General features: G+C 36.8%; 1 protein-coding gene across 3 annotated transcripts in view; it reads right to left on the minus strand.

Annotated features, from left to right (window-relative positions):
• Nucleotides 1-25,130, minus strand: part of IQCH (IQ motif containing H) — a 267,605-nt gene that overhangs the window by 147,785 nt on the left and 94,690 nt on the right. For all 3 annotated transcript variants that reach the window (XM_074392752.1, XM_074392750.1, XM_074392751.1), the window contains 2 exons: nt 18,477-18,597; nt 11,522-11,650 (listed from right to left, as the gene is read on the minus strand). In XM_074392752.1, the coding sequence (XP_074248853.1) occupies nt 11,522-11,650; nt 18,477-18,597 (250 nt within the window). The remainder of the gene's footprint in view (nt 1-11,521; nt 11,651-18,476; nt 18,598-25,130) is intronic.

The following is a 25,130-nucleotide window of genomic DNA, read 5'->3' on the forward strand; positions in this document are numbered from 1 at the left end:
ACAATTTTAGAGATAATGAAGGACAGTGCACAATGATAAAAGTTTCCATTTACTAGGAAGATATAATAACTATAGTAAGAGTTGGCAAGGATGTGAATTCACAGACTATCTTACACACCGAAGGTAGGCATGTAAATTGATGCAATGACTTTGAAAGACAGTTTGGCATTACTTCCTAAAGCTGAATGTTCACTTATCCCATGTCCAACATTTCCACTCCTATTAACCAAGAAAAATATTTGTGAATACTCAATGGGAAACATGTGCAGGAATGCATGGCAGCACTTTTCACAACAGCAAAAGGCTGAAACCAACTCAAAGTCCATCAACAGAATTGTGAATAAATTAACTATGGTCTATTCAAACCATTATCCTCAGCAAACTAACACAGGAACAGAAAACCAAACACCACATGTTCTCACTCATAAGTGGGAGCAGAACAATAACACATGGACACAGGAAGGGGAACATCATACACCAGGGCCTGTTGTGGGGTAGGGAGTAGGGGGAGGAAGAGCATTAGAAAAAATACCTAATGCATATGGATCTTAAAACCTAGATGATGGGTTGATAGGTGCAGCAAACCGCTATGGTACATGTAAACCTACGTAACAAACCTGCATGTTCAGCACATGCATCCCAGAACTTAAAGTAAAACAAACAAACAAACAAACAAACAAAACCAATGGAATATTATACAGTAGCCAAAAGAAATGAATTCAGTGACATACAGTATATCTGCTTCAAGACTCTGATTCAGTATTTCAGGGAGGGCCCTGGCATTGCTAGTCTGCTGCATACAGATCATCTCTTTAGAACACCACTTCTCCAGCTTTGTATACAGCTCTCTGCTTTCCTCTCATGTCAGGCAGATGCCCCTCCCTCAATATGCCTTTTAAAAGTCAGGCTTATTGAGTTACTATTTACATACAGTAAAATTCACCCTTTTTAGTGTATAGTTTTGTGAGTTTTGGCAAATGCGTAAGTCATATTAACCATCACCACAATCAAGATATAAAACAATTCCAATCCCTGCCAAACCTCCTGCATGCCCCTGTGCAGTCAACCACTCTTTGCATCCCCAGGCAACTCCTGATCTCTTTTGTCTTCATGTTTCATTTTCTAAAAATATCATGTAAATGGAACCACATAGCATGTAACCTGTAGCCCATTGAGTTTGGCTTCTTTCACTTCTATAATGCATTTGGGATTCATCTGTATTGCTGCATGCATCAGCAATTTGTTCCTTTTTAGAGCAAATTGTACTCCATAGTAAGGATGTACCTCAGTTTATCAGTTGAGAGATATCTGACTGATTTCCAGTTTTTGGTGATTATGAATAAAGCAACATTCATATATTACAAACATTCATATACAGGTTTTTGTGTAAATATGTTTTCATTTCTCTTGGGTAAATAACTAGGAGTGAGATTGCTGGGTCATATAGTAAATGCATGTTTAACTCTATAAATAACTGCCAAACTGTTCTCCAAAGTGTTTGTACCATTTTGCATTCCCACAAGCAAGGAATGAGAGTTGCAATTGTTCCATATCATCACATAGTGGTATCCCATTGTAATTTTAATCTGCATTTCCCTAATGACTAATGATGTTAAGCATGCTTTCATGTATCTATTTATTATCCATATACCTTCTTTGGTAAAGTGTCCAAATCTTTTGTCCGTTATATTATTGGGTTGTTTACTTATTACTGAGTTTTAATTGTTTTTTATATATTATGGATAAAAATACAAAATCAGTTATTGTTTTAAAATACTCACTCTCAATCTATAGCTTTTCTTTTCTTTTCTTTTTTGAGACTGAGTCTCACTCTTGTTGCCCAGGCCGGAGTGCAACGGAGCAATCTTGGCTCACTGCAATCTCTGCCTCCTGGATTCAAGTAATTCTCCTGCCTCCTGCCTCAGCCTTCCAAGTAGCTGAGATTACAGGCACCCACCACCATGTCTGGCTAATTTTTGTATTTTTAGTAGAGATGGGGTTTCACCATGTTGGCCAGGCTGGTCTTGAACTCATGATCTCAACTGATCCACCCACCTCGGCCTCCCACAGTGCTAGGATTACAGGCATGAGCCACTGTGCCTGGCCAATCTACAGCTCCCCCCCACCCCCATTTTCTTTTCTTTTCTTTTTTTTTTTGAGACGGAGTTTCGCTCTTGTTACCCAGGCTGGGGTGCAATGGCGCGATCTCGGCTCACCGCAACCTCCGCCTCCTGGGCTCAGGCAATTCTCCTGCCTCAGCCTCCTAAATAGCTGGGATTACAGGCATGCACCACCACGCCCAGCTAGTTTTTTGTATTTTTAGTAGAGACGGGGTTTCACCATGTTGACCAGGATGGTCTCGATCTCTCGACCTCGTGATCCACCCGCCTCGGCCTCTCAAAGTGCTGGGATTACAGGCTTGAGCCACCGTGCCCGGCCATTTTCTTAATACTATGTTTCAAAGAGTAGAAGTGTTTAATTTTGATGGAGTCCAATGTATCCATTTTATCATTTTATGGATTTTGCCTTTGGTGTGGTATATGAGAAATCTTTGCCTAAGTCAAGAATATAAAAAATTTTCCCCTTTGTTTTCTTCCAAAAGTTTTATAGCTTAGACTTCATGTTTAATTTTACAACCCATTTTGGGTTAATTTTTGTACATGGTACAAGGAATGGGTTAAGGTTATTTTTTTCTTTTTATATAAATGTCCAGTTGTTCCAGCACAATTTGTTGAAAAAATTATGCCTTCTCCATTGAATTGCCTTTGCACCTTTTTCAAAAATCAATTGACCAAGTGTGTGTGGTTCTATTTCTAGACTCCTTATTCTGTACCACTGATCTCTGCGTTTTTCTTTTTGCCAATACCACATGGTCCTGGTTACTGTAGCTTTATACTAACTCGGATACTAGGAGTCCTCCGATGCCATCTTCCTTTTTCAAAATTGTACTAGCTATTGTAGCTCCTTTGCCCTTCCACAAACTTTAGAATCAGCTTTTCAATAGCTACAAAAAATCTTACTGAGATCCTGATTGGGACTGCATTGAATCTATACGTCAATTTGGGGAAAATTAATTATAAAAATATTGAGTCTTCTCATCTATGAACATGGCTAATCTTTCTTCTTTAGGTCTTCTTTTAAGTTTTTTCTTTAGTGTTTTAAACTATTCAGCATCCATATGCTGCAAATATTTGTTAGCTTTTATACCTAAGATTTTAATTTTTGGCATTAATGGTATTTTTAAAATATTCAATTCCCAATTGCTCATTTCTAATAAACTGATTCCATTTATTTTTGTATGTTAATCTTGTATCTTCAAACCTTGCTGAACTCCCTTGTTAGTGCTAGTAGCTTTTGTGTGTGTATGTGTGTACGGATTCTCTGAGAGTTTCTATGCAGTAACCGTGCTGTTTGCAAATAGAGTTTTATTTGTTTCTTTGTAATTTGCATGTCTTTTGTTTCTTTTTCTTACCTCACTGCATTGACAAGGAACTTCAGTAAAATGTTGAATAGAAGTGGTCAGAGTGCACGACCATGTCTTGTTCCTGATCTTAGCTGTAAGGCATTCGACCACTATTATGATATTAGTTGTAGACATCTTTTATTCATTTGAGGAAGTTCCCTTGTATTCTTAGTTTTCTCGAGGTTTTTGATACAAATGGATGTTAATTTTTTTTAAAAATTGAGATGGTCATAGAGTTTTTCTTCTTCAGTCTATTCATATGGTGACTTACGATGACTGATACTTAAATGTTGAAACAGACTTCCACTCCTAGGATAAATCCCACATGGTCATGACGATTTACACACACACACACACATACACACACACACACACACACTCACACACATATATGTATATACACACATAGAGAACACATATATATGTATACACATACATATATTTAAAGAGAGAAAGGGAGAGGGAGAGAGTGAGCTAGATTCAATTTGCTATATTTTGTGAAGGACTTTTGCATCTATTTTCATAAAGAATACTGGACTGTAGTTTTTTCTAAAGTCTTTGGTTGTGGTATCAGGGTGATGATGGCTTCATAAAATTATCTGGGAATACTGGACTGTAGTTTTTTCTGAAGTCTTTGGTTGTGGTATCAGGGTGATGATGGCGTCATAAAATTATCTGGGAAGTATTTCTTTCTATTTTATTTTTCTGGAAGAATTTCTCTAACATTGGTAATACTTCCTTCTTAGTTGTTTGGTAGGATTCAGCGTCATTTTTTTTCTTACAACATTTTTAAGTACTAAGTCAATTTCTTCAACAAATATAGGACTAATCAGGTTATCTATTTCTTCTGGAGTGAGCTTAGGTAGTATCTGTCTTTTTTTTTTTTCTTTTTCTGTTTTTTTTTTGAGGCGGAGTTTCGCTGTTGTTACCCAGGCTGGAGTGCAATGGCACGATCTTGGCTCACCGCAACCTCCGCCTCCTGGGTTCAAGCAATTCTCCTGCCTCAGCCTCCCGAGTAGCTGGGATTACAGGCATGCACCACCACGCCCAGCTAATTTTTGTATTTTTAGTAGAGACAGGGTTAGTATCTGTCTTTTAAAGGATTTGTCCATCAATCTAAGCCGTCAAATTGACGGGCATAATGTTGTTTATAATGTTCTCTTATCATCCTTCAAAGTCTATAGGATTTGTAATGATGTCTCCTTTTCTTCCTGATATTGATAATTTGTGCTTTCTCTCTTTTAATCTTGGTTAGTCTGGCTACAGGTTTACCAATTTTATAAAAATGTTCCATGAAACAGAGTTTGGTTTCATTGAGTTCCTTTTTTTCCCCCGCTATTTTCCATTTCACTGACTTCTACTTTTGTCTCTATTATTCCCAACTCCTGCTTACTTGGGTATAATTTGCTTTTCTTTTTCTGGTTTCTTAGAGTGAGTACTTAGATCACTAATCTGAGATCTTTCTTCTGTTCTAATACAAGTATTTCATGCTATAAATTTGTCTTAAGCACTACTTTAGCTGCATCTTATAAATTTCAATATGTTGTATGGTCATTTCTACTTAATTAAAAGTATTTTTAAATATCCCTGTGACTTCCTCTTTGATCTATGGGTTATTCAGAAGTGTGTTTTTGCATTTGGGGGATTTTATAGACACCTTCTAGACAGACTTTTTAGTTTAATTAATTCTGTTATGGTCAGAGAACATACTGGGTAAGATTTTAACTATTTTAAATTTGTTAATATTTGTTTTATGGTCCAGAATATGGAACATTTCGGTGAATGTTCCATGTGCATTTGAAGTAAAAGCGTGTTCTATAATGGTCTATATGGCCTATAATAGTGTTATGGTCTTCTATAGCAGGGGTCCCTAACCTCCAGGCCACAGACTGGGTACCATGGCATGTTAGGAACTGGGCCACACAACAGGAGGTGAGTGGCAGGTGAGCAAGCATTGACACCTGAGTTCATGCCTCTTGTCAGATCAGCGTCAGCATAGATTTTTATAGGAGCAAGAATCCTATTGCAAACTGAACGTAGGAGGGATCTAGGTTGCGTGCTCCTTATGAGGATCTAATGCCCGATTATCTGAGGTGGAACAGTTCTATCCGGAAACTATTCTTCTCCACCTCTTGTCTATGGAAAAATTATTTCCCACAAAACTGGTCCCTGTGCCAAAAATCTTGGGACCGCTGTTCTATAGCATTTTTTTGGGGGGAGGAGGATTACCAGTTCTATTGATTATTGTGAAATATAATTCTTTATCTGTTTATTCTATTTTATTAATTTTAGCTTCATGTATTTTAAATCTCTGGTTTTAAGTATATACACATTTAGAAATGTAAGTCTTCTTGCTGGATTGATCTTTTTATCATTAATGTAACTCTTCATCCCTGTTAATGTGTCTTCATCTGATCTGAATATAGCCAATCCAACTTTCTTTTCATTATTGTTTGTATGGTATCTTTTTTCATCTTTCTCCTTTTTATTAATTTTTAATTTATGTTTAATTTGTGTCTAGTCCTATAATTAATTTTCAAATTAAAGATATATACACTTTTGGCTGGATGCAGTGGCTCACGCCTGTAATCCCAGCACTTTGGGAGGCAAAGGTGGGCGAATCATGAGGTTAGAAGATAGCAACCATCTTGGCTAACATGGTGAAACCTTGTCTCTACTAAAAATACAAAAAAAATTAGCTGGGTGTGGTGGCACAGTGCCTTGTAGTCCCAGTTACTCAGGCAGCTGAGGTAAAGAACAGAACTTACGTTAATCCAGTTAAAAATATATCGTAGAAAGAATCAATAAGGTCAAAATCTGGTTCTTTAAAAATACTAATAAAATCAATAAATGCCTAGAGATACTGATCCAAAAAAAAAAAAAAAAGAGGTAGAAATAACCAACAATAGGATTGAGAAAGCACATCATCACAGATCCTACAGACACTACAAAAATAGAGAATACTGTAAACAACTTTATCATAATAAATTAGAAAATGTAGATGAAATGGACAAATACTTTGCACAAAATTAACATATTAAACTGACACAGACAAAATAACCAAAACAGTCCTGTATTTGTTAAAGAAATTAAATCCTTAATTCTAAGCCTATTCTCAAAGAAAACTAAATGGATACACTGTTAAATTATTCTAAACATTTAAGAAAGAAATAGTACCAGTTGGATCTAAACTCTTCCAGAGAATATAAAAAAAGACCACATTCACTCATTGTGGCAAAACTAACATTGATATTAAAATCTAAGGAAAACATTACAGGTAAAGATTAAATTTAGACCAGTCTCACATGTGAACAAAAATGCAAAAATCAAACCAAAATATTAACAAATGAAATCCAGCAAAATATAAACAGGATGATGTTTCACAACTAATTTGACTTATTCCTTAAATGGATAGGGAATAAATAGGGGGCTCAGGAGTACTCATTAAAACAGATTTAAATAAAAATCAGACTCTCATAATATTCAAAATGTTAAGATTTCAACTGAAAATTACTCATCATATCAGGAACCAGAAAGACCTCAAACTGAATGAAGAAAGATAATGAATAGATACCAACAGTGAAATGACAAGGATCTTAGAATTACCTGACAAAGATTTTAAAGCAGTTGCCATAAAAATGCTTCCATAAGCAATTGCAGAGTCTGGAAACAAATGAAATTTATAGTCTTAGAAATGGAAAAGAAAGTCTCCACAAAGACACAGAATATGTAAAAAGGAACCAAATGAAAATTTTAGTACTGAAAACTACAGTAGCCTAAATACAAAATCCAGTAGATGAGACTACAGAAAAATAGAAATTACCCAATCTGAACAAAAGAGAAAAAAACAGACTAGAAAAGAGAACACAGCCTCAGGGATGTGTGAGACTATATCCAAAAAAAATCTAACATTTGTATCATCACAGTCCTAGATAGAGAGGAGATAGCAGTCAAAGCTGAAAAAAGTACTCAAATAAATAATGGCTAAAAGCTTCCTAAATCTGGCAATAGACATAAACCTACAGATTCAAGATGTTGAGCCAAACTAAAACAGAATAAATGTAAAGAAATCGACACCAAGATACATTACAGTACAACTTCTGAAAACCAAAAACTGAGAACAAAAATTAAAAGCAGCAGGAGAAAACCAATACCTTATCTATAGGAGAAAAATAATCCAGAAGCAGATTTCTCAACAGAAATCATGGAAGCCAAAAGAATGTGGCCCAACTTTTTTTTTTTTTTTCAAGTGCAGAGAATTATCAACTCAGTAACCTATACCGAGTGAAAATATCCTTCAGGAATAGAGAGGGAAAGCAAGACATTCTAAGATTAAGGAAAATGAAGATAGTTTTTCGTTAGGATACTGACTCTAAAAGAATGGCTAAGGGAAATTCTCTAAATAGAAAGCAAATGATAAAAAAAAATCTTGGGAATATTAGGAAAAAGGAAGAACATGATAAGCAAAAATAGGGTAAAAAAATCAGACTTTCCTTTACTTGAGTTTTCTAAATTATATTTGATGGTTAAAACAAAAAGTAGTAACACTGTATGATGTGGCTCTAAATACATGCAGAGGAAATAAAAATGCAATTATTGTAAGACCAGCAATTATACTCCTGGGTATCTATCCTAAAGAAATAAAAACACATGTGTATATGAAAACCAATATACAAATGTTTATGGCAGCTTTATTAATAGTAGCTCAAAACTGAATACAATCCATATGTCCTTCAACAGGTGAATGGTTTAACAACTGTGGTACATTCTAACATAGAATTCTCCTCAGCAATAAAAAGGAATAAACTATTAATATAAGAACTAAATTATCAATAATGGCAATAAAACATTAATGTAATCATATATATTTGTTAATATGACCTATTAACTAAAAGGAAAAAACTATTAATATAACCTGAATGACTCTCCAGAGAATTATATTGAATAAAAAAAGTCAATTCTTGAAATCATTGTATTAGATGAAATGGACAATGTAGCATTGTCCATTTAGAATCTGTCTATATAACATGCTTGAAATGACAAAATTATAGAAACAGAGAATGGATTATTGATTGCCAGGGATTAAGGGGGTGTAGGGCTGGAGGGAAGCAGGCATAGCTATCAAAGGGCACTATGAGAAATACTTGTGGTGATGGAACCGTTTTATATCTTGCTTGCATCAATATTCTGCTTGTGATATTATATTTTAGTTTTGCAATATGTCACTATCGGGGAAAATTGTGTAAAGAGTATAAAGGATTGCTCTGCATTATTTCTTACAACTGCATGTGAATCTACCATTATCTCAAAATGAAAAGTTAAAAAAAAAAACAAAACAGTACCAGTGAAATGCCAAGCCACAGGGTAAGAAAAATTATTTGCAATACATATAACTGATAAAAGATTAGTACCTAGAATATCTAGTAATTCCTATAAATCACTAAGAGAAAGAAAGACAATCCAATGTCAAAAAGGGGTTAAAGAGAGGATAATCAAATAACCAATATGCATTATCAAAAAAACTTGCTCAATTTTACTGATCATCAGGAAAGTAGAAATTAAACCCACAAGGACATACCACAACAGACTCTTCAGGATGGTTAAAGTTTTAAACAAGTGTTGACAAAGATGAATATTCTGTAATATTCATATACTGCTAATAGGAAAATAAGTCAGTATAACCACGTTGGAAAACTATTTGGCAGTTTTATTTATTAAATCTGAGCATATATAAACACTAAGACTCAGCAATTCCACTTTTTAATGTATCTTCAACAGAAATGTTACATATGTGGATTGAAAGACAGCTACAAATGTGCATTAAAAGGCATGTACAAAAATGTTCATAATGGCTGGGCACAGTGACTCATGCCTATAATCCCAGCACTTTGAGAGGTCAAGGTGGGTGGGTCACCTAAGGTCAGGAGTTCGAGCCCAGCCTGACCACTATGGTGAAACCCTGTCTCTACTGAAAATACAAAAATTAGCTGGGCATGGTAGCATACACCTGTAGCCCTAGCTACTCAAGAGGCTGAGACAGGAGAATTGCTTGAACCTGAGAGGCAGAGGTTGCAGTGAGCTGAGATTGTGCCACTGCACTTTGTCACCTGGGTGACAAAGCGAGACCCTATCTTAAAAAAAAAGAAAAAAAGAATTTAACAATGCTCATAGAAGTATTATTTCTAATAGCTCTATAATATAAACCACAAAAATTCCCATCAACAGTAGGATATATACAAAATTGAAGCACATTCACAGATACTCATTCATACATTCATACATATTTATCCTTGATGCCTCTCTTTTCCTCAATCCTGTCCAACAGCCAGTCCTAATGCTTCTGCCAAAATATAACCTGAACGTGTTTACTTCTCTTCATCTTCATTAATACCATCTTCCTCATATCCAACATTATTTCTCACCTGGCTTACGGCAATAGTCATTTAACTAGACTCCATGCTCCCCCTATGATTTGGTATCTGCAAAGTGGTTACTAAAACACACATCAGATCATCTCAGACTCTGTTTAAATTTTTCAGTGGGTTCTGTCAGCAGAATTACATGCAACTCTTCACTATGGTTTGGAAGCCTGCCATGCCGGTTCTGGTATAGTCTAAGGTATTTAAAAAGAAAGATCTTAATATACACTGAGTGGTTTAAATAAACTGAGTTCTTTATTTCTCATACACAGATCAAAGGAAGACAGTCCTGAATTGGCAGGGCACCTGGCTCCAAAATGCTTGCCCAAGTTTCATCATCACATCTGCATCCCAGCTAGCCAGAGGGAGGAAAGGCAAAAGAGGGGCTATGCTTCTTTTCTCTTAAGGGCATAGCCCAGAATTCTTTCCCCCAACTTCTGCTTAATATCGTCATTGTCCACAGCCTCCTCACATGGCACACCCAGCTGCAAGTAAGGCTGGGAAATGTCGTTAGTTAAAATGACATGTGCCGACCCACAACTCTATTACTAGGAAGGTAGGGAAGAATAAATATCGAGGACATCTTACAGTCTCTGTTCTAGCCTACAGCATGTAATCCCTCCCTACCTCTTCACCCTCATCTCTTCCCTTTCTCTCCCTAGCTCATGGTTTCGCCGTCTTGCTCGTTCCCTCTTGGTCCTCAGGGCCTTGGTCCCTGTGCTGTCATGTATCTAAAATGCTCTTCCCTAGATCTTTACCTGACTGGCTCTCCTTCATCATTTAAATCTCAGCTGAAGCCTCATATCTCTTCTTAGAGATATTCCCTGACACTTCCCTCACAAACAAAGTAGCCTCCTCATTATCGTTCTCTAACCCATACTGTTTTATTTCTAGCATTTATCACTAAATTCTTATTTATGTATCTGCTTATCTGTCTCCCACTAGAATATAAACACCAGGAGAACAGATATGTTGCCTGATATTTTCTGCTGGATCTCCAGCACCTAGATGCTACTTTGGATAAAACAAGCATTCCACAAATATTTATTTATTTTTAAACAATTTTTAAATATTTAAAAATATTTATTAATTTATTTATGTAACAAATAATTAAAGATCAATCAATTTAGCCAAAACCTATCATTTTGTGACTGGGAAAACTGCAGCCCAGAAAAAGTAAATAGCTTGTCCAAGATTCTGCAACGAGTTACTAGATTCCTAGGTTGGTGCTTTTCTCTAACACCTATTTCATTATTTTCCTTAAAATCTCCTTCCGTCGTCTCAACCCTCAGCAGTTATTACTCTGAACTGCTATTTCACCAGACCTTAACATCCATTTGGTTTTTATTCCATGTTACTTTATATTATTATTTATCTTTATTATATCTATCTTGTTTTCCCAACCAAACTGCAAGCCCCTTGAAAATATGAACCTTCTGGCACAGGGAGCACAGGCCCTCAATATGTAATTTACAAAGATGGCTAAAATTAATTTCTTTACTAAAGTGAAACTCAGGATGATTACAACTTTCACCTTGTCCCATTATTGAGGACAAAAGTTGGCTACTAAAAGGCTAGATTTTGGGCAAAAGTAATTTCTGTGTGTCCCTAACTGAATGTAGAGGCAAGAGTGTCTTACCTGCAGTTGGAATCTTACGTGCTTCATTCAAATAATGCAGAGGAGCTGCTCTGGGTATAATGGGTGGATTCTGAAAGGTAATCCTTGCTGTTGGTGGAATCAGCCCTCGTTCTATCAGACTTAAAATCCCTAAAAAGGAACATTAATAGAATGTGAGTTTAATTCCAAGCAATTTCACAAAGTCTAAGCTCTATAAATTTCACAAGTGTAACTTGCTCCATTCATCATCTTATTTGTGAGGGTACATCTAGTGCCCTAATCCTTTGCACGAAAAAACAGCTACAGTACCCAATCATTTAAATGTAACATTCTAACCCAAGGAAAAATGTCATTTCTAAATGAAATAAAATTGCACTAAAGTAGTTTCATTTTAAGGTGGAAATACAATTTCAAGGCAAACTAAAAATTCTTTATACTTAACGATATTTTCAATCATTGGTAATATTATTACTCTTTTTAAAATTCAGAGAAATCAGGCACACATTCTTAATAACTAAAGAAATCCTTTGTTCCGAAAGAAGGAAATCTGTGTACCTGAAACCATGCCCCTGTTTTATAATCAGTCATGCTTTATAAAATAAGGAGTTATTTTTAGACATTTCTCATATCACCAGAAGATAGAAATGCTCAGCTAAGTTATTTTCATAAAACCGGCCAAAATAGTATTAATCTCACTAATTTACAATTCCTAGTATTCATACTGTGTTAGCACGGATGCCAAAGTTTTTAAACGATAAGAGACATCATTAAATAAACACGCAAATGAATAAATCAACGAGTGATTCACCAAAGCCTGCGGTCGGAGGAAAAACTTTCATTAAGGTGGATCTACTATCTTGAAGTCGGAAACCTGGAAAGTTGGGGACTACCTGGGATAAATTTGTGGCAGGGCTTCAGTTTCCTGTTGCTCTTTTACATAATAGAAATTAAGTAAAGAACTCTAAGTCTCAATAAAATCCTAGAATACAAACTGTGTCTCCACGTTGGCCTAAGTTGAAGAATTTGGCATACGACTTCATCCCTTCTAAGGGGGACCAATATTATTTCCATTTACCTTATGACCTCTATACTATAGTACTATGAAGAATGTTGTCCAGTGTTACAGGAATTCATTAGAATGATCACAGAAGGGGCTGGAGAGCTGAAAAATAGTTCACTTGCAAAACAATGACCAAAGAGAAATCTCCAGTTAATATACTACAGAATCAGTTGGGGGAAGAATGTCTTACTAAAAGTGGAGACTCCTGGGCCCCAACTCAGACCTATCCAAATTTCTGAGGACAGGGCCTGGGAATCTGCATTACTGAAGCCTCCATGAGCTATTCACGTACACTGAGATTTGAGAACCACTAGAACTGGGGCCTTATATACACGTTAAATAAGCACACCAGGTTAATCTTTTGTACTTTTAACACTTAAGAACTACTGATCTAGAGTATAACACTTTAGGACCTTTCTGAAATTAGTACTTCAGGTTTTAATTTTTATAACACTAGATCGAACTACTTTAAAAATCTGGTTAAGGGCCGGGCGCGGTGGCTCAAGCCTGTAATCCCAGCACTTTGGGAGGCCGAGGCGGGTGGATCACGAGGTCGAGAGATCGAGACCATTCTGGTCAACATGGTGAAACCCCGTCTCTACTAAAAATACAAAAAACTAGCTGGGCATGGTGGCGCGTGCCTGTAATCCCAGCTACTCAGGAGGCTGAGGCAGGAGAATTGCCTGAGCCCAGGAGGCGGAGGTTGCGGTGAGCCGAGATCGCGCCATTGCACTCCAGCCTGGGTAACAAGAGCGAAACTCCATCTCAAAAAAAAAAAAAAAAAAAAAATCTGGTTAAACTAATTCTTTGTCCTTACAAATATTTTCCTCCTATAAATATCAAATTCCATTTCCAAGAACGCTGCTTGTTTTGCAGATGTGAAAAACAGGGTACCTTCTAATTCAGTATATTTTCATTTGAAGAGTCAGTTTCATTCTCCAAGAAATCTGAAGACTGCAAGTACGATTTCAACCCTCGCTTTAGTGCTGGTTGAAGCAATTATCTTAATTTCAGACAAACGTGTGTGCATCTATTGGAAGGAAAAAGTTCAGACTTTGGAATAAGCAGAAGAGATTATTAAGCATCTTTTCATTGAAATGCTGGAACCTCTGAAGATGATCTGACCTACAATCCTATGGGATTCTGTATGCATCTTTGTTTTGTTTTGCTTTTTAAGAGACAGGGTCTCATTCTGTTGACCAGGTTGGAGTGCAGTGGCGCCATCACAGCTCACCACACTCTTGAATGTCTGGGCAAAAGTGATCCTCCTGCCTTCTCCTTCCAAGTAGCTGAAACTATTGAAATAAAGTCTGGCTTTTTTTTTTTTTTTTTTTTTTTTTTGTAGAGACTAGGTCTCACTATGTTGTCCAGGCTAGTCTTGAACTCCTGGCTTCAAGCAATCTTCCTGTCTTGGCCTCCCAAGATGCTGGGATTATAGGCGTAAGCCACTCTGCCAGGCTGCATCTTTGTTTTTAATTGTCCATTTTATAATTCTCTAAAGATTAAGGTTCATTTGTAGAAATCTGGTAAGAATGCCAATAAATCTTGTTTATACACATGCAAATTTAAATTCTTTCACATGGAAGGACAACTCTTCTCCCTGAAAAGCCACTTTTGCATCCATTTGCAAATTTGTTTAAATATTCTCGATTTATAAATGTGTCTATTTGGATTCTCCTTTTATTGTAACATCTTACTAGTTCCCTCACTTAATTAATAAGGTAATAAAATATCTGACATGTGTTCTATATTTATATAAGAGTCATAACTTTACTTTTGAAAAAAATCATCCTTTAACAGTTTTGGAGTTCCCACTGAGATGAGCGAAAGGGCCACAAGTGAGCAAAATCAAGCCTAGGCCTGATTTTTCTTGGCTCCCACAGGTTAAAGTTTCTTGTTTTTCCAATTTTAACTTTACTCTCTATTAATTTGTTTTTCTTTTTAGTTCATTTATGGATGGCAAGTTATTCCCTGTTGGCAGCTTCCATGATTGGTAATTTGGTGATCTCTAGAAATGATCTAATGTCTTAAAGAGAATACAGTTTCTTAGTTTTTATCCATCTGTCTATTTTGAGCTCAAATTAGGAATTTCTTGCTCACAAGGAAGGAGAATAACTCTTTGGTATCTGGACTGGTAAGCTTTTTGTGTTTCTGCATTTATTTTCTCTTTTTTTTTTTCTTTTCTTTATTTCTTTTTTTTTTTTTTTTTCAGAGGGTCTTACTCTACAGCCCAGGCTGGAGTGTGGTAGCGTGATCTCAGTTCACTGCAACCTCCGCCTCCAGGGCTTAAGCCATCCTCTCGCCTCAGCCTTCTGAGTAACTAGGACTACAGGTGCACCACCATGCCCAGATAGTTTTTGTATTTTTTGTTGAGGTTGGGGTTTCGCCATGTTGCCCAGGCTGGTCTTGAACTCCCAGACTCCAGCAATCCATCTATCTCAGCGGCCTCCCAAAGTGCTGAGATTAGAGGAATGAGCCACTGTGCCTGGCCAATGTGTGTGTTCTCTATTTACCTGTGGCTGAAATTGTAGAATTGAGGGTATACAGGCTATTTCTATGTCTTTGTATCTGTAATTCAGAAAGTTCCTAATCTCATATTGTGAGGGTAGAATGTTTTCCTATCTCCAGATGTCATTAATAAATTAGATCATAAAGGCTCTTAAAGGAATTCTGTTCTGATTGGCTTGTAGAGATAAATAAGTGTTTATATAAACTGAATATTCATAAAATTCCCAGAAAATAAAGAAATCAAACTTGTAATACTTTGAATGTGCTCCCTGTACCTCCCAAATTCAGAAACTCTCATTGAGTCTCTACTTTTCATGGCACCATAGTAATTTACATAGTTTCAATGCTGTTCTCCTTGTACTAAAACATAATTAGAAAAATCACTTATGCAACCAAGGCCTTGCCTAGAATTTTACATTGAGAATAATGCTTATTGAATCAGGTATGACAAGTCATCTTTTTTTTTTTTTTGAGACAGAGTCTTTCTTTGTTGCCCAAGCTGGAGTGCAGTGTCGTGATCTCGGCTCACTGCACCTCTGCCTCCCAGGCACCAGAATCAAGAAATTCTCGTGCCTCAGCTTCCCAAGTAGCTGGGATTACAGGTGCCTGCCACCACACCTGGCTAATTTTAGTAGAGACGAGGTTTCGCCATGTTGGCCAGGCTAGTTTCAAACTCCTGACCTCAGGTGATCTGCCCGCCTCGGCCTCCCAAAGTGCTGGGATTACAGGCCTGGATTACATGCCAGGATTACATGCCTGGCCAATGAGTCACATTTAAAGAATCAAGGTTGATGCGTTATAGAGCCAATGCTTACAAAGTCCTCTCAGAAAAACTAGCCTGGTATGTGACTTACATGATTTCCAGCCTTATAGGTGGTAAGAAGGTCACATGCTGTAGCCCCAAGAACTTTAGGATATTTGGGAGACTTCTAGAAGAGAGGAATTTACCCAAATTTATAGGTCCTGCAGCTGAAATCTGATGAACAGAATTTCTTGGGCTTGATTTCCTAGCCTTGGGACAGCAAGTAATAGGGGATTTTATTTAGACTGAGATTCCCTAGAAAACTTCCAACAAACCAAATTTTAGGTGGCTTATATGGTAAATGAAAAGTCTTGCTCCACCTATGAAAATTATCAGGCCAATCCTACTGAGACCAACCTTATTTTGTGAATTTTTGGTTTTTGAGATCATTTTTATCAAAGGGGGAGAAGATTTTAAGAATTTTTTTTAAGTTTTAGAATAAGCAAGTGGGATCACTGGATACCCTTTTAATAGAGTTCTGAAGTCTCCAGTGAATATCTGAGCCTAGCCTTTGATGAGGCTATTTGTAACTCTGTAGAAATTGAGGTTACTTTGTAAATATCTGATCATAATGCAAATAACTCTTATCTATAGACTTGAAAATAAATTCTGTCTGCTGAGGGGGAATTCTCCTCATGGGAAATCCAATTTTGCATTTATTTGCAAATTTACTTCAATATTCCTGATCTACAAATGTGTCCATTCTTTGGATTCTCTTTTAAACTGGTTGTGAATTGATGAATTAAATAAAAATCTCTGACCTGTGTTCATTTTATATTTGTATGAGAGTCATGATTTTAGCTGTTTTTGAAAGTTATCCTTTAACAACATTGTTTCATTAAATCCTCATACCACTCTTAATTCCCTGTTGAATAGATTAGAAATTGGAAGTTCATTCATTCCGTTTATTCGTTTAACCAGTAAGTGCCTATTATGTGTCACGAACTATTCTGGGGGCTGGGGATGCAGTGGTGAACCAGAAGGACCTCATGGAGCCTCTAGTGCTGAAGAAGATATTAAATAGATTTACAAATAAATGCATTATGATGAATTGTGATAATCTCTGAAGGAAAAGGACAGGTGCTTGAGGAAGTGACCTTTACTGGCAAAGGAAAAGGCACTTGTGAAGGCCTGATTTGCAAAAGTGCTTCACCCGATAAAGATCAGAGAGAAGGCCTGGGTGGCTAAGCATAGAAAGAGCTGAGTAAGATGAGAAATGGAGATGTAGGTGAGGGTCAGATCAAGCACGACTGGTTTACAGAGTTCAGTTTATTCTGAGATTAGAAAGAATTTGCCTCAGGTCACACAGAACCAAGTTGAAATCTGGTCAATGTAAAGTAACACCTGTATTCTTAACCATATGGAGGAGTGGTGGAAAGCTTTCTTTTTTGGATTTAGCCAGGCATTCAAGAAAAAGTAGGAAAGTTTAAAGTGTATTTTTCAAAATGCTTCTCTCTTCTGCATGTTATTAGTCTTTCATCTCATTCTCGACCTGTGTAGATCTGGGTTAAGGCTTAAACAACCTTAAAGGGCAACAGGAACACCTAAAAAACATAGACACTGTATTTATATTTCTATGGCCTGTGGTTTCCTGACATTCATGGTATCTTGCACAATACCAGACATATGGCAAGTACTCAATAAATATATGCTGATTGTTTTATTAATCCCTAATATTATGGTAGGCTATGTGTTCTCATGAATATAATTTAGAAATGAAAATGTGATTTCTTTTCTGGATGAGGTTGCCAAAATTCTAGATTTACCTTTATTTTGTGGCAATTTTTTTTATTGCTTCTATTGCTAAAGCATAGCAGATAGATAGATAGATGGATAGACAGATTCATTCATTCATTCATTCACTATTTCATTCATCCTAATTTGGTTCAGGAAAAATACAAGATTATATTAAAGCAAGAAACGAGAATACTCTGCTGGTGTTACTATTCCCAGGAAGTAAATATTCCATAAGCTAACTAGAAAGCGTATGTCACAAAGATCACTGAACAATGGTATATAACTAGGAAAGATGTGAGAAGCTCAACAAATCCAGAGACTTATAATGATCTCAGGTTCTCTACCACCACCAGACAGAGGATGCAGTAGCTAGAAGCTGGAGGACTTTGAATTTCTAGGTGCCAGAAGAACCTTTGGGAACCAGCTTTGGGTCCTAAATATTCCAGACAACAGACAGAAGGTAAGATAAGGAGTAATTAAATACCATCTCACGAAGTTATATTTGAGATAGGAAAGGGGATCCACCTAGGCATTCTTTAACACTTTGGTCAATTAAATTAAATAGCAGGGAAAAGTAGAGACGGTTACATTTAGGACATTCAGTAGTTGGTCACTCATTTGCTTATTCTTTCATTTTCTTATTCACTCACCCAACACTTAGTATCTACAAAATGCCGGATATGGTTCTAGGTACTAGATATACTGAGATAAAGATGAGATCCTTTGCTTAAAAACAAAATCCACTGGTTTCACAAGGCTAGAGTTTAGACTAAAACATGTACAGTTTAAACGCTAATTACATTAATTCTGGCTTCATATTTCCTTATAATATAAGGATAGTCACATAAAATGGCTATTCAATCACTAACCTCTGTTGGCATCTGCTTGTAAGACTGGTATAGGAGTGAAATAGGGATCTGTGCGACAAGAAGATGGCAGAACCGTGAGGTTGGATATCGTAGACCCTTTGATTAACTTCTGAACCTTTACCTAGATAAAAAAAAATTTGTTTCAGCAAACACTTTTGCCTTGACAGTGAACACAGTTTTCTTCTTGTAAATGATAAAGTTATGAATAGTTTCATTAAGTTTTAATAAAGTAGCAATATCAGCTCCAATTTTATTGCTCATGAATACCCTGTGTATTGTCTACTACTGTCAGGAGTTTGTATAATTTAAAATAGTTAACTAAATCCAATTAACATGTTGTGATTTCCACTATATAAAGTCAATATAGTAGTTAATAAAAGAACTATTAAGATTTTGTTCAATTTTAATGACTAAATATAAAAACGCAAAATCTTGACAGAGGAGGTTTTGAATACAGCAAAATTTTGTACCAAAAAAATTTCCTAGGAAATAAATGTTAGAGCGTTAAGGCTGAAAAAAAAAAAAAAACTGGAAGAATTCAAAGATAAACATATCAATCAATATTAACAGGTTAAAGATGAACTCTGAGTAGATTCTTTTGCAGATCTCAGAGATGATTACAAAGATACAATATCTAGATCAGTTATAGAAGTTTATGACTTTTCCTAAAGTCATAAACTGCTTTTATTACAGTTATGAAATATGAATTATTTCTATTAAATGGTTTCTAGATTTTAAAGATTACACACATTGCATATAAATCACATTTGATTGTACAGCCCAAGTACACTATTTTTACCTTTATTATATGAGTGGGCTCTCTCAGCAGGGAAGATGCAACTGTTTGGCATTTATAGAATGAATTTTCAGGTCATTTTCCAAACATTAATTAATTTGCATAACTTCCAAGGGAACTAGGTAACAGTTTGCTATTTAACTAATAAAGAACTCAAGACATAAAGATTAGATTTGTTTCAGGCCATACAGTATACTAGACATGCACAGATTATTCAATTCTGAAATTAATCTGATTTTACATTAGTAAAATTTGCCATTGGACTTGGTTGCACAATACCTTATTGCCATCAAGGTCATAGTGACTTTAAGGAAAAAGAAAGGGAAAGCTTCATCAAGACTAGGGGGAGAAATCACTTTACAAAATAAGTATCTATTCTATTAGTTGAGAAATGTCTGTGTGGGCAAAGAGTTAGGGCCCCCACTGCCAGGATGTGGTAACCCCATGAAGATCAAATACTTTGGTGATGTTCAGTAAATAAATAAATAAATAAAGTATTTTGAATAGGAAAGAGTAGACTGTTAGTGCAATCTGTTTCTTCCCAGGTGAATCAGAAGGAGAAAGGGAGGTGCTACCAGCCTCGCCTTAATAAGTGCAGGACTCCTAAGATTTATTGTAGGAATCTGGTCTTGCTGATCCACCTTGGTTTCTGGCCCTCATCCTCAGCTCTCCTCTCCCCACCTCACCTCCAGACATGAACAGCTTCCAGGGTCTCCTGCTAATCAGGGAGGCTGAGATATCCAATGCACTATGCTCTAGAAGGTATGTACATAGCTGAGGATATTCAGTATCAAAAGTGGCAGGGTCTCCACTTGTCTGATTGATATAAGGATATAAGGGTCAGTGAGACAAAGGTAAATTGGAAGAACAGAGAAAGATTCAACTTAAATAAAACTGTCAAGCACTGTGATTATGTAAAATATAGGTTTGGCAGTTTCAGGACACAGAGCACAATTTATCTGGATTTTCTGAAAGCCTTTGACAAAGAACACCTGACAACCTACTCTTGAAAGCTAAAGTAGCAGGATCCAATATAAAACACAACATAAAGGATGACACAAAGGAGAGGATGGTAGGCAGGTGATGTTCAGACTCTGTCAGGCAATCAGCACATTCATTTAATTCTTTCAATTGCATCAAACTCAGCAATGTAAAAACAAGACCCCATAACTATGCTGAAAAGGCAGTGGCGTGATATGTGTGTGTGTGTGTGTGTGTTTGTGTGTGTGTGTGTGCACATGCGCGTGCACGCTCGGGAATGAAAGGTAGTGTTTTCATCTACAGAAATAAATCCCTCAGATAGTGTCTTGGATAGGAAACATCTGCCCACTCTGCTGTCCTATTCCATGGTAAGGATAACCACTTCTGCAAATGTTTGGTTGGTGAAGGAACGAAACGACCTTCAGCATTTACTGAGCACTTACTATATAACACTAACTTTAACACAATGAGCATTAAATTTCATGAGCAATGGAAAAGCTAAGGCCTGCAGGAATATAGAAGAGGGAGTAATTAACTCTGCCTGCTGGTATTGCAGAAGGCTTTGCAGTGACTCTCAGCCCTGGCTATATATTAGACTCACTCAGGGAGCTTTTTAAAAATACTGCTGCCTGGGCCCCAACCCGGGCAATTAACTCAGAATAGCCGGACTGGGGCCTGGGCCTTAGTATTTCTAGAAAGCTCCCAAGGTGATTCTGATGTGCAGCCAAAGTTAAGATGTACTGCAATAAGTGATATTTAAATTGCACCTTAAAGAAAACACTAAATTATATCAGGTGGAGAAGAGGATGCAGTTATAGGTAGAAAAAGTGGTAGCAATGGAGCAAAATAGCGTATTTCACGCATGAAGATTTTGCTGATGAGGAGCTCCTCTATGTGACTGGAGTATAGGGCATGGAAATGAGAAGGAGCATAGGAGAGGGGAATGAAACTGGAAACGTAAATTGAGATTGATGCAAATTAAAGAAACCAGCTTTGCCAGGTGCGGTGGCTTATGCCTGTAATCCCAGCACTTTGGGAGGCTGAGGCAGGTAGATCATGAGGTCAGGAGTTCAAGACCAGCCTGGCCAACATGGTGAAACCCCATCTCTACTAAAAATACAAAAATTAGCTGGGTATGGTGGGAGGCACCTGTAATCCCAGTTACTCAGGAGGCTGAGGCAGAGAACTGCTTGAACTTGAGAGGTGGAGTTTGCAGTGAGCCAAGATCGTGCCACAGCACTCCAGCCTGAGTGACAGAGTGAGACTCCATCTCAAAAGGAAAAAAAAAAAAAAGAAAAAAAGAAAAACCAGCTTTATGAAAGTGCTGATTGCCTGAAAGAATTCAAATATCATCTGCTGTAGCTTCTATTTTTGTCATGCTTTTTATTATATTTTATTCTGCAACCATACTTTGTATTTGTATATGATATAAATCATAAATAGAACAATGTCCCCTTCTATCTAGTTCTTTATTATTATTTCCTAAACTGGAATTCAGAACATTATCACTTGATGCTAAATCTTCTAAAATAGCTTAAAATTTTTTTAAAGACAGGGTCTCACTCTGTCACCCAGGCTGGAGTTCAGTGGAACGATCACAGCTGACTGCAGCCTTGACCTCCTGAGCTCAGGTGATTTTCCCACCTCAGCCTCCCAGGTAGCTGGGACCACAGGTGTGCACCAACACACCTGGTTAATTTTTTGTATTTTTTTTGTAAAGACAGAGTTTTGCTCTATTACCCAGGCTGGTCTTGAATGCCTGAGCTCAAGCCATCCTCCTGCCTTGGCCTCCCAAAGTGTTGGGATTACAGGTGTGAACCACTATACCCAGCCAAAAATTGTTTTGAAAATGTAAAAAATATAGAAAAACGTAAATAAGAAAACAGCTATCATATTCCCATCAGCCAGAATTAACCATTGTTAATGTCCTGACACATATGCTCCCAGCATTTTCAAATAGAAACACCATTCTATTTTATTATTTTGGTAAAAATGATGTATGCCCATTATAAAGATTCCAAGCAGTGTAGAAATACAAAAGACAAAAGCTTAAGAAATCATGCCAAATATCATCAGGTGATCCATCATCCCTGACATCTTTAGAATGATACATCGTTGTATAAAAAATAGGACTTATAGGCTGGGTGCAGTGGCTCAAGCCTGTAATCCCAGCATTTTGGGAGGCCGAGGCGGGTGGATCAAGAGGTCAAGAGATCGAGACCATCCTGGTCAACATGGTGAAACCCAGTTTCTACTAAAAATACAAAAAATTAGCTGGGCATGGTGGCGCATGCCTGTAATCCCAGCTACTCAGGAGGCTGAGGCAGGAGAATTGCCTGAATCCAGGAGGCGGAGGTTGCAGTGAGCCAAGATGCGCCATTGCACTCCAGCCTGGGTAACAAGAGTAAAACTCCGTCTCAAAAAAAAAAAAAAAGGACTTATTAATTTTACATAAATAGAAGAAAAAACAGCTCAAAGGAAACTAACACATTATTAAACCTCAAATAAATATTTCTTTACTGCAAGATTTCTCTGAATTAAATGATTCCTCTGCAAGGGCTGGCAAATTTTTCCTTAAAGGACCAAATAATAAATATTTCAGTCATGGGGGCTCTGTTCAGATCTTTTGTCTATCTGTTATTCAGATAGTAAGAAAGCAGCCTGCAGACAATGTCTAAATAAATGGTGAAGCTGTGTGCTGTGATCTGAATGTTAGCCTCCCCACTAAACTGACATGTTGAAACAATCACAAATGTGATACTTTTAAGAGATAAGGCCTTTGGAGGGTGGTTAAATCATGAGGATGGAACCATCATGAATGGAATTAATGCTCTTATAAGAAACCCCAGAGAGCTGTCATGTCCCCGTCATCATCTGAGGATACAGAGAGAAGGTGCCATCTATGAACCAGGAAATAGGTCCTCACCAGACACCAAATCTGCCACCAGCTTGATTTTGGACTTCTCAGCTTCCAAAACCATGAGAAATAAATTTCTGTTGTTTATAAACCACCCAGTTTATTGTATTTTGTTACAGCAGCCCAAATGGACAAAAATTTTATTTACAAAAACAGGTGGTGAGCCCTCAAGCAGTAGTTTGTGTACCCCTGCTCTAGAGTTAAATAAAGTTGATTATGAAAATCATTTAGATCTATTTACATGATTTTATTTTGGATACGATATCTTAGCTTCAAATGGTGAGAACATTAGAACTCTCTTGATGCCCTGATCTCCTCTCCCTCACTTCCCCAATCTTTATTGTATCATTATTTTTACACAATCCAGATTTATAATGTTCACATTCTGTTTTGATATCATAATTTTATGATTGTTTAGTGTTAGCTTTACATGTAAATGGGCCCAGTGCTTACAAACAGTTCATCTGTCATGGCTTCTCTGCTTGAGCTCTTCATTTTGATTGATCTCTTAATTGGCTGGCTTTGGTTATCAGGCAGTTCTTCCCAACAAGTGTTCATGTGTACTTTACTAGAATTAAAGCAAGTCATGTTTGAATTACATCTAGGGTCTTTCTTTTCTTTAAATTTTGCAGACATTGCACCATTTTCTTCCACAACAAGAATCATTGTGAAATCTGACAGCCATCTGCTTTTCCACCCCTGGTGGGTGGTTTACTTGCTTTTTATCTGGATGTCTGAAGCATTCTTTGTCTTTAAAATCCAAATGTTTAACTAAAAAATATTTTTATGTTAAATATTCTAAATCAAATTTTCCTGGGATTTGATGCTTTCTTTTACCTGTAGACTCAGTTCTTTCTTGACCTTGGGAAAAATTTTCTTATATTACTACATTATTCAATACCCTTTTGCTTTCATTTTCTGGCTTCTCTGTCTTAAGAACACCAAATGTCCTTAAATGTTGGCTCATCCTTATCTTTCATATTGTGTTACTTGGTTTCTCTTAGAATAGGACATCCTGAGTTTTAGCTGAGCACATGGCTGTTCAGTCACAGAACACATTTCCCAGCATGCCCTGTGCCTAAATGTGGACCAGTGACCAAATTCCAGCCAGTAAGATGTACGCAGAAGTGATCAGTGTAACTTCTGGGTCATGTCCTCAGAGTGCTTGCCAGTACTATCATTATCCTTCCTGTGGGCTGAAATGTGGGTATGGAAAGGAGCCAGCTTCTACCATTGGGGTAAGAATGTCCTGTAACTACTGTAATGAGGAGCTGACGGAGATCAAGATGAAAGAAATCACATTTTGAATGACAGTGTGGAGCAGAGCTGTCCTGCCGGCCTTGGATCTCTCAATTGTGGACTGTTTTGAGAGTGAGAAATAAACTAATTTATTTAAGTCATCATATTTTTGGATTTCTTTATTAGTCTGTACCAAACTAATAGGTGTATCTATTAGCTTCTAACTAACCTCCTTTGTCTTTTTCTTCTGCATTTACTGTACTTACAGTCTTTTCTCTATGCCAGTATTTCAATATTCGGCAGTGTGTTTTTTATATTCATTGTACTTATAGTTTATTTATGAGTTCCATAAAATATTCTGGTATTCAATTTGTTTCTTTATATCTGCAATCACTCTTTTAAAAATTCTGTTATTTTATCATTTCATGTTTGAGCTCTAGTTGTAATTAATTTATGTTCTTATTAAGTTGTAGTATAATGTGAAGAAACTGAGAAAATTCCTTCTGCTCCTTCATTTATGTATTTTCTAGGTTAGGCTTTGTCTTTTGCAGCCCACGATTCTCCCTTCTGTCTCCCCTCCCTTGCTTTCATTAGTTGTGGGTGAAATACTGACACCGAGAAAATGCAAAGACCACTGGAAATCCCTACTGAAACCATATCATTTCTTTTTCCCTTGTGCATACTTGCGTGGCTCTGCCCAGAAGTTTCACTTGCTGTGATA

This window comes from Saimiri boliviensis, chromosome 2 (assembly GCF_048565385.1).
Source record: "Saimiri boliviensis isolate mSaiBol1 chromosome 2, mSaiBol1.pri, whole genome shotgun sequence".
NCBI classification, from domain to species: domain Eukaryota; kingdom Metazoa; phylum Chordata; class Mammalia; order Primates; family Cebidae; genus Saimiri; species Saimiri boliviensis.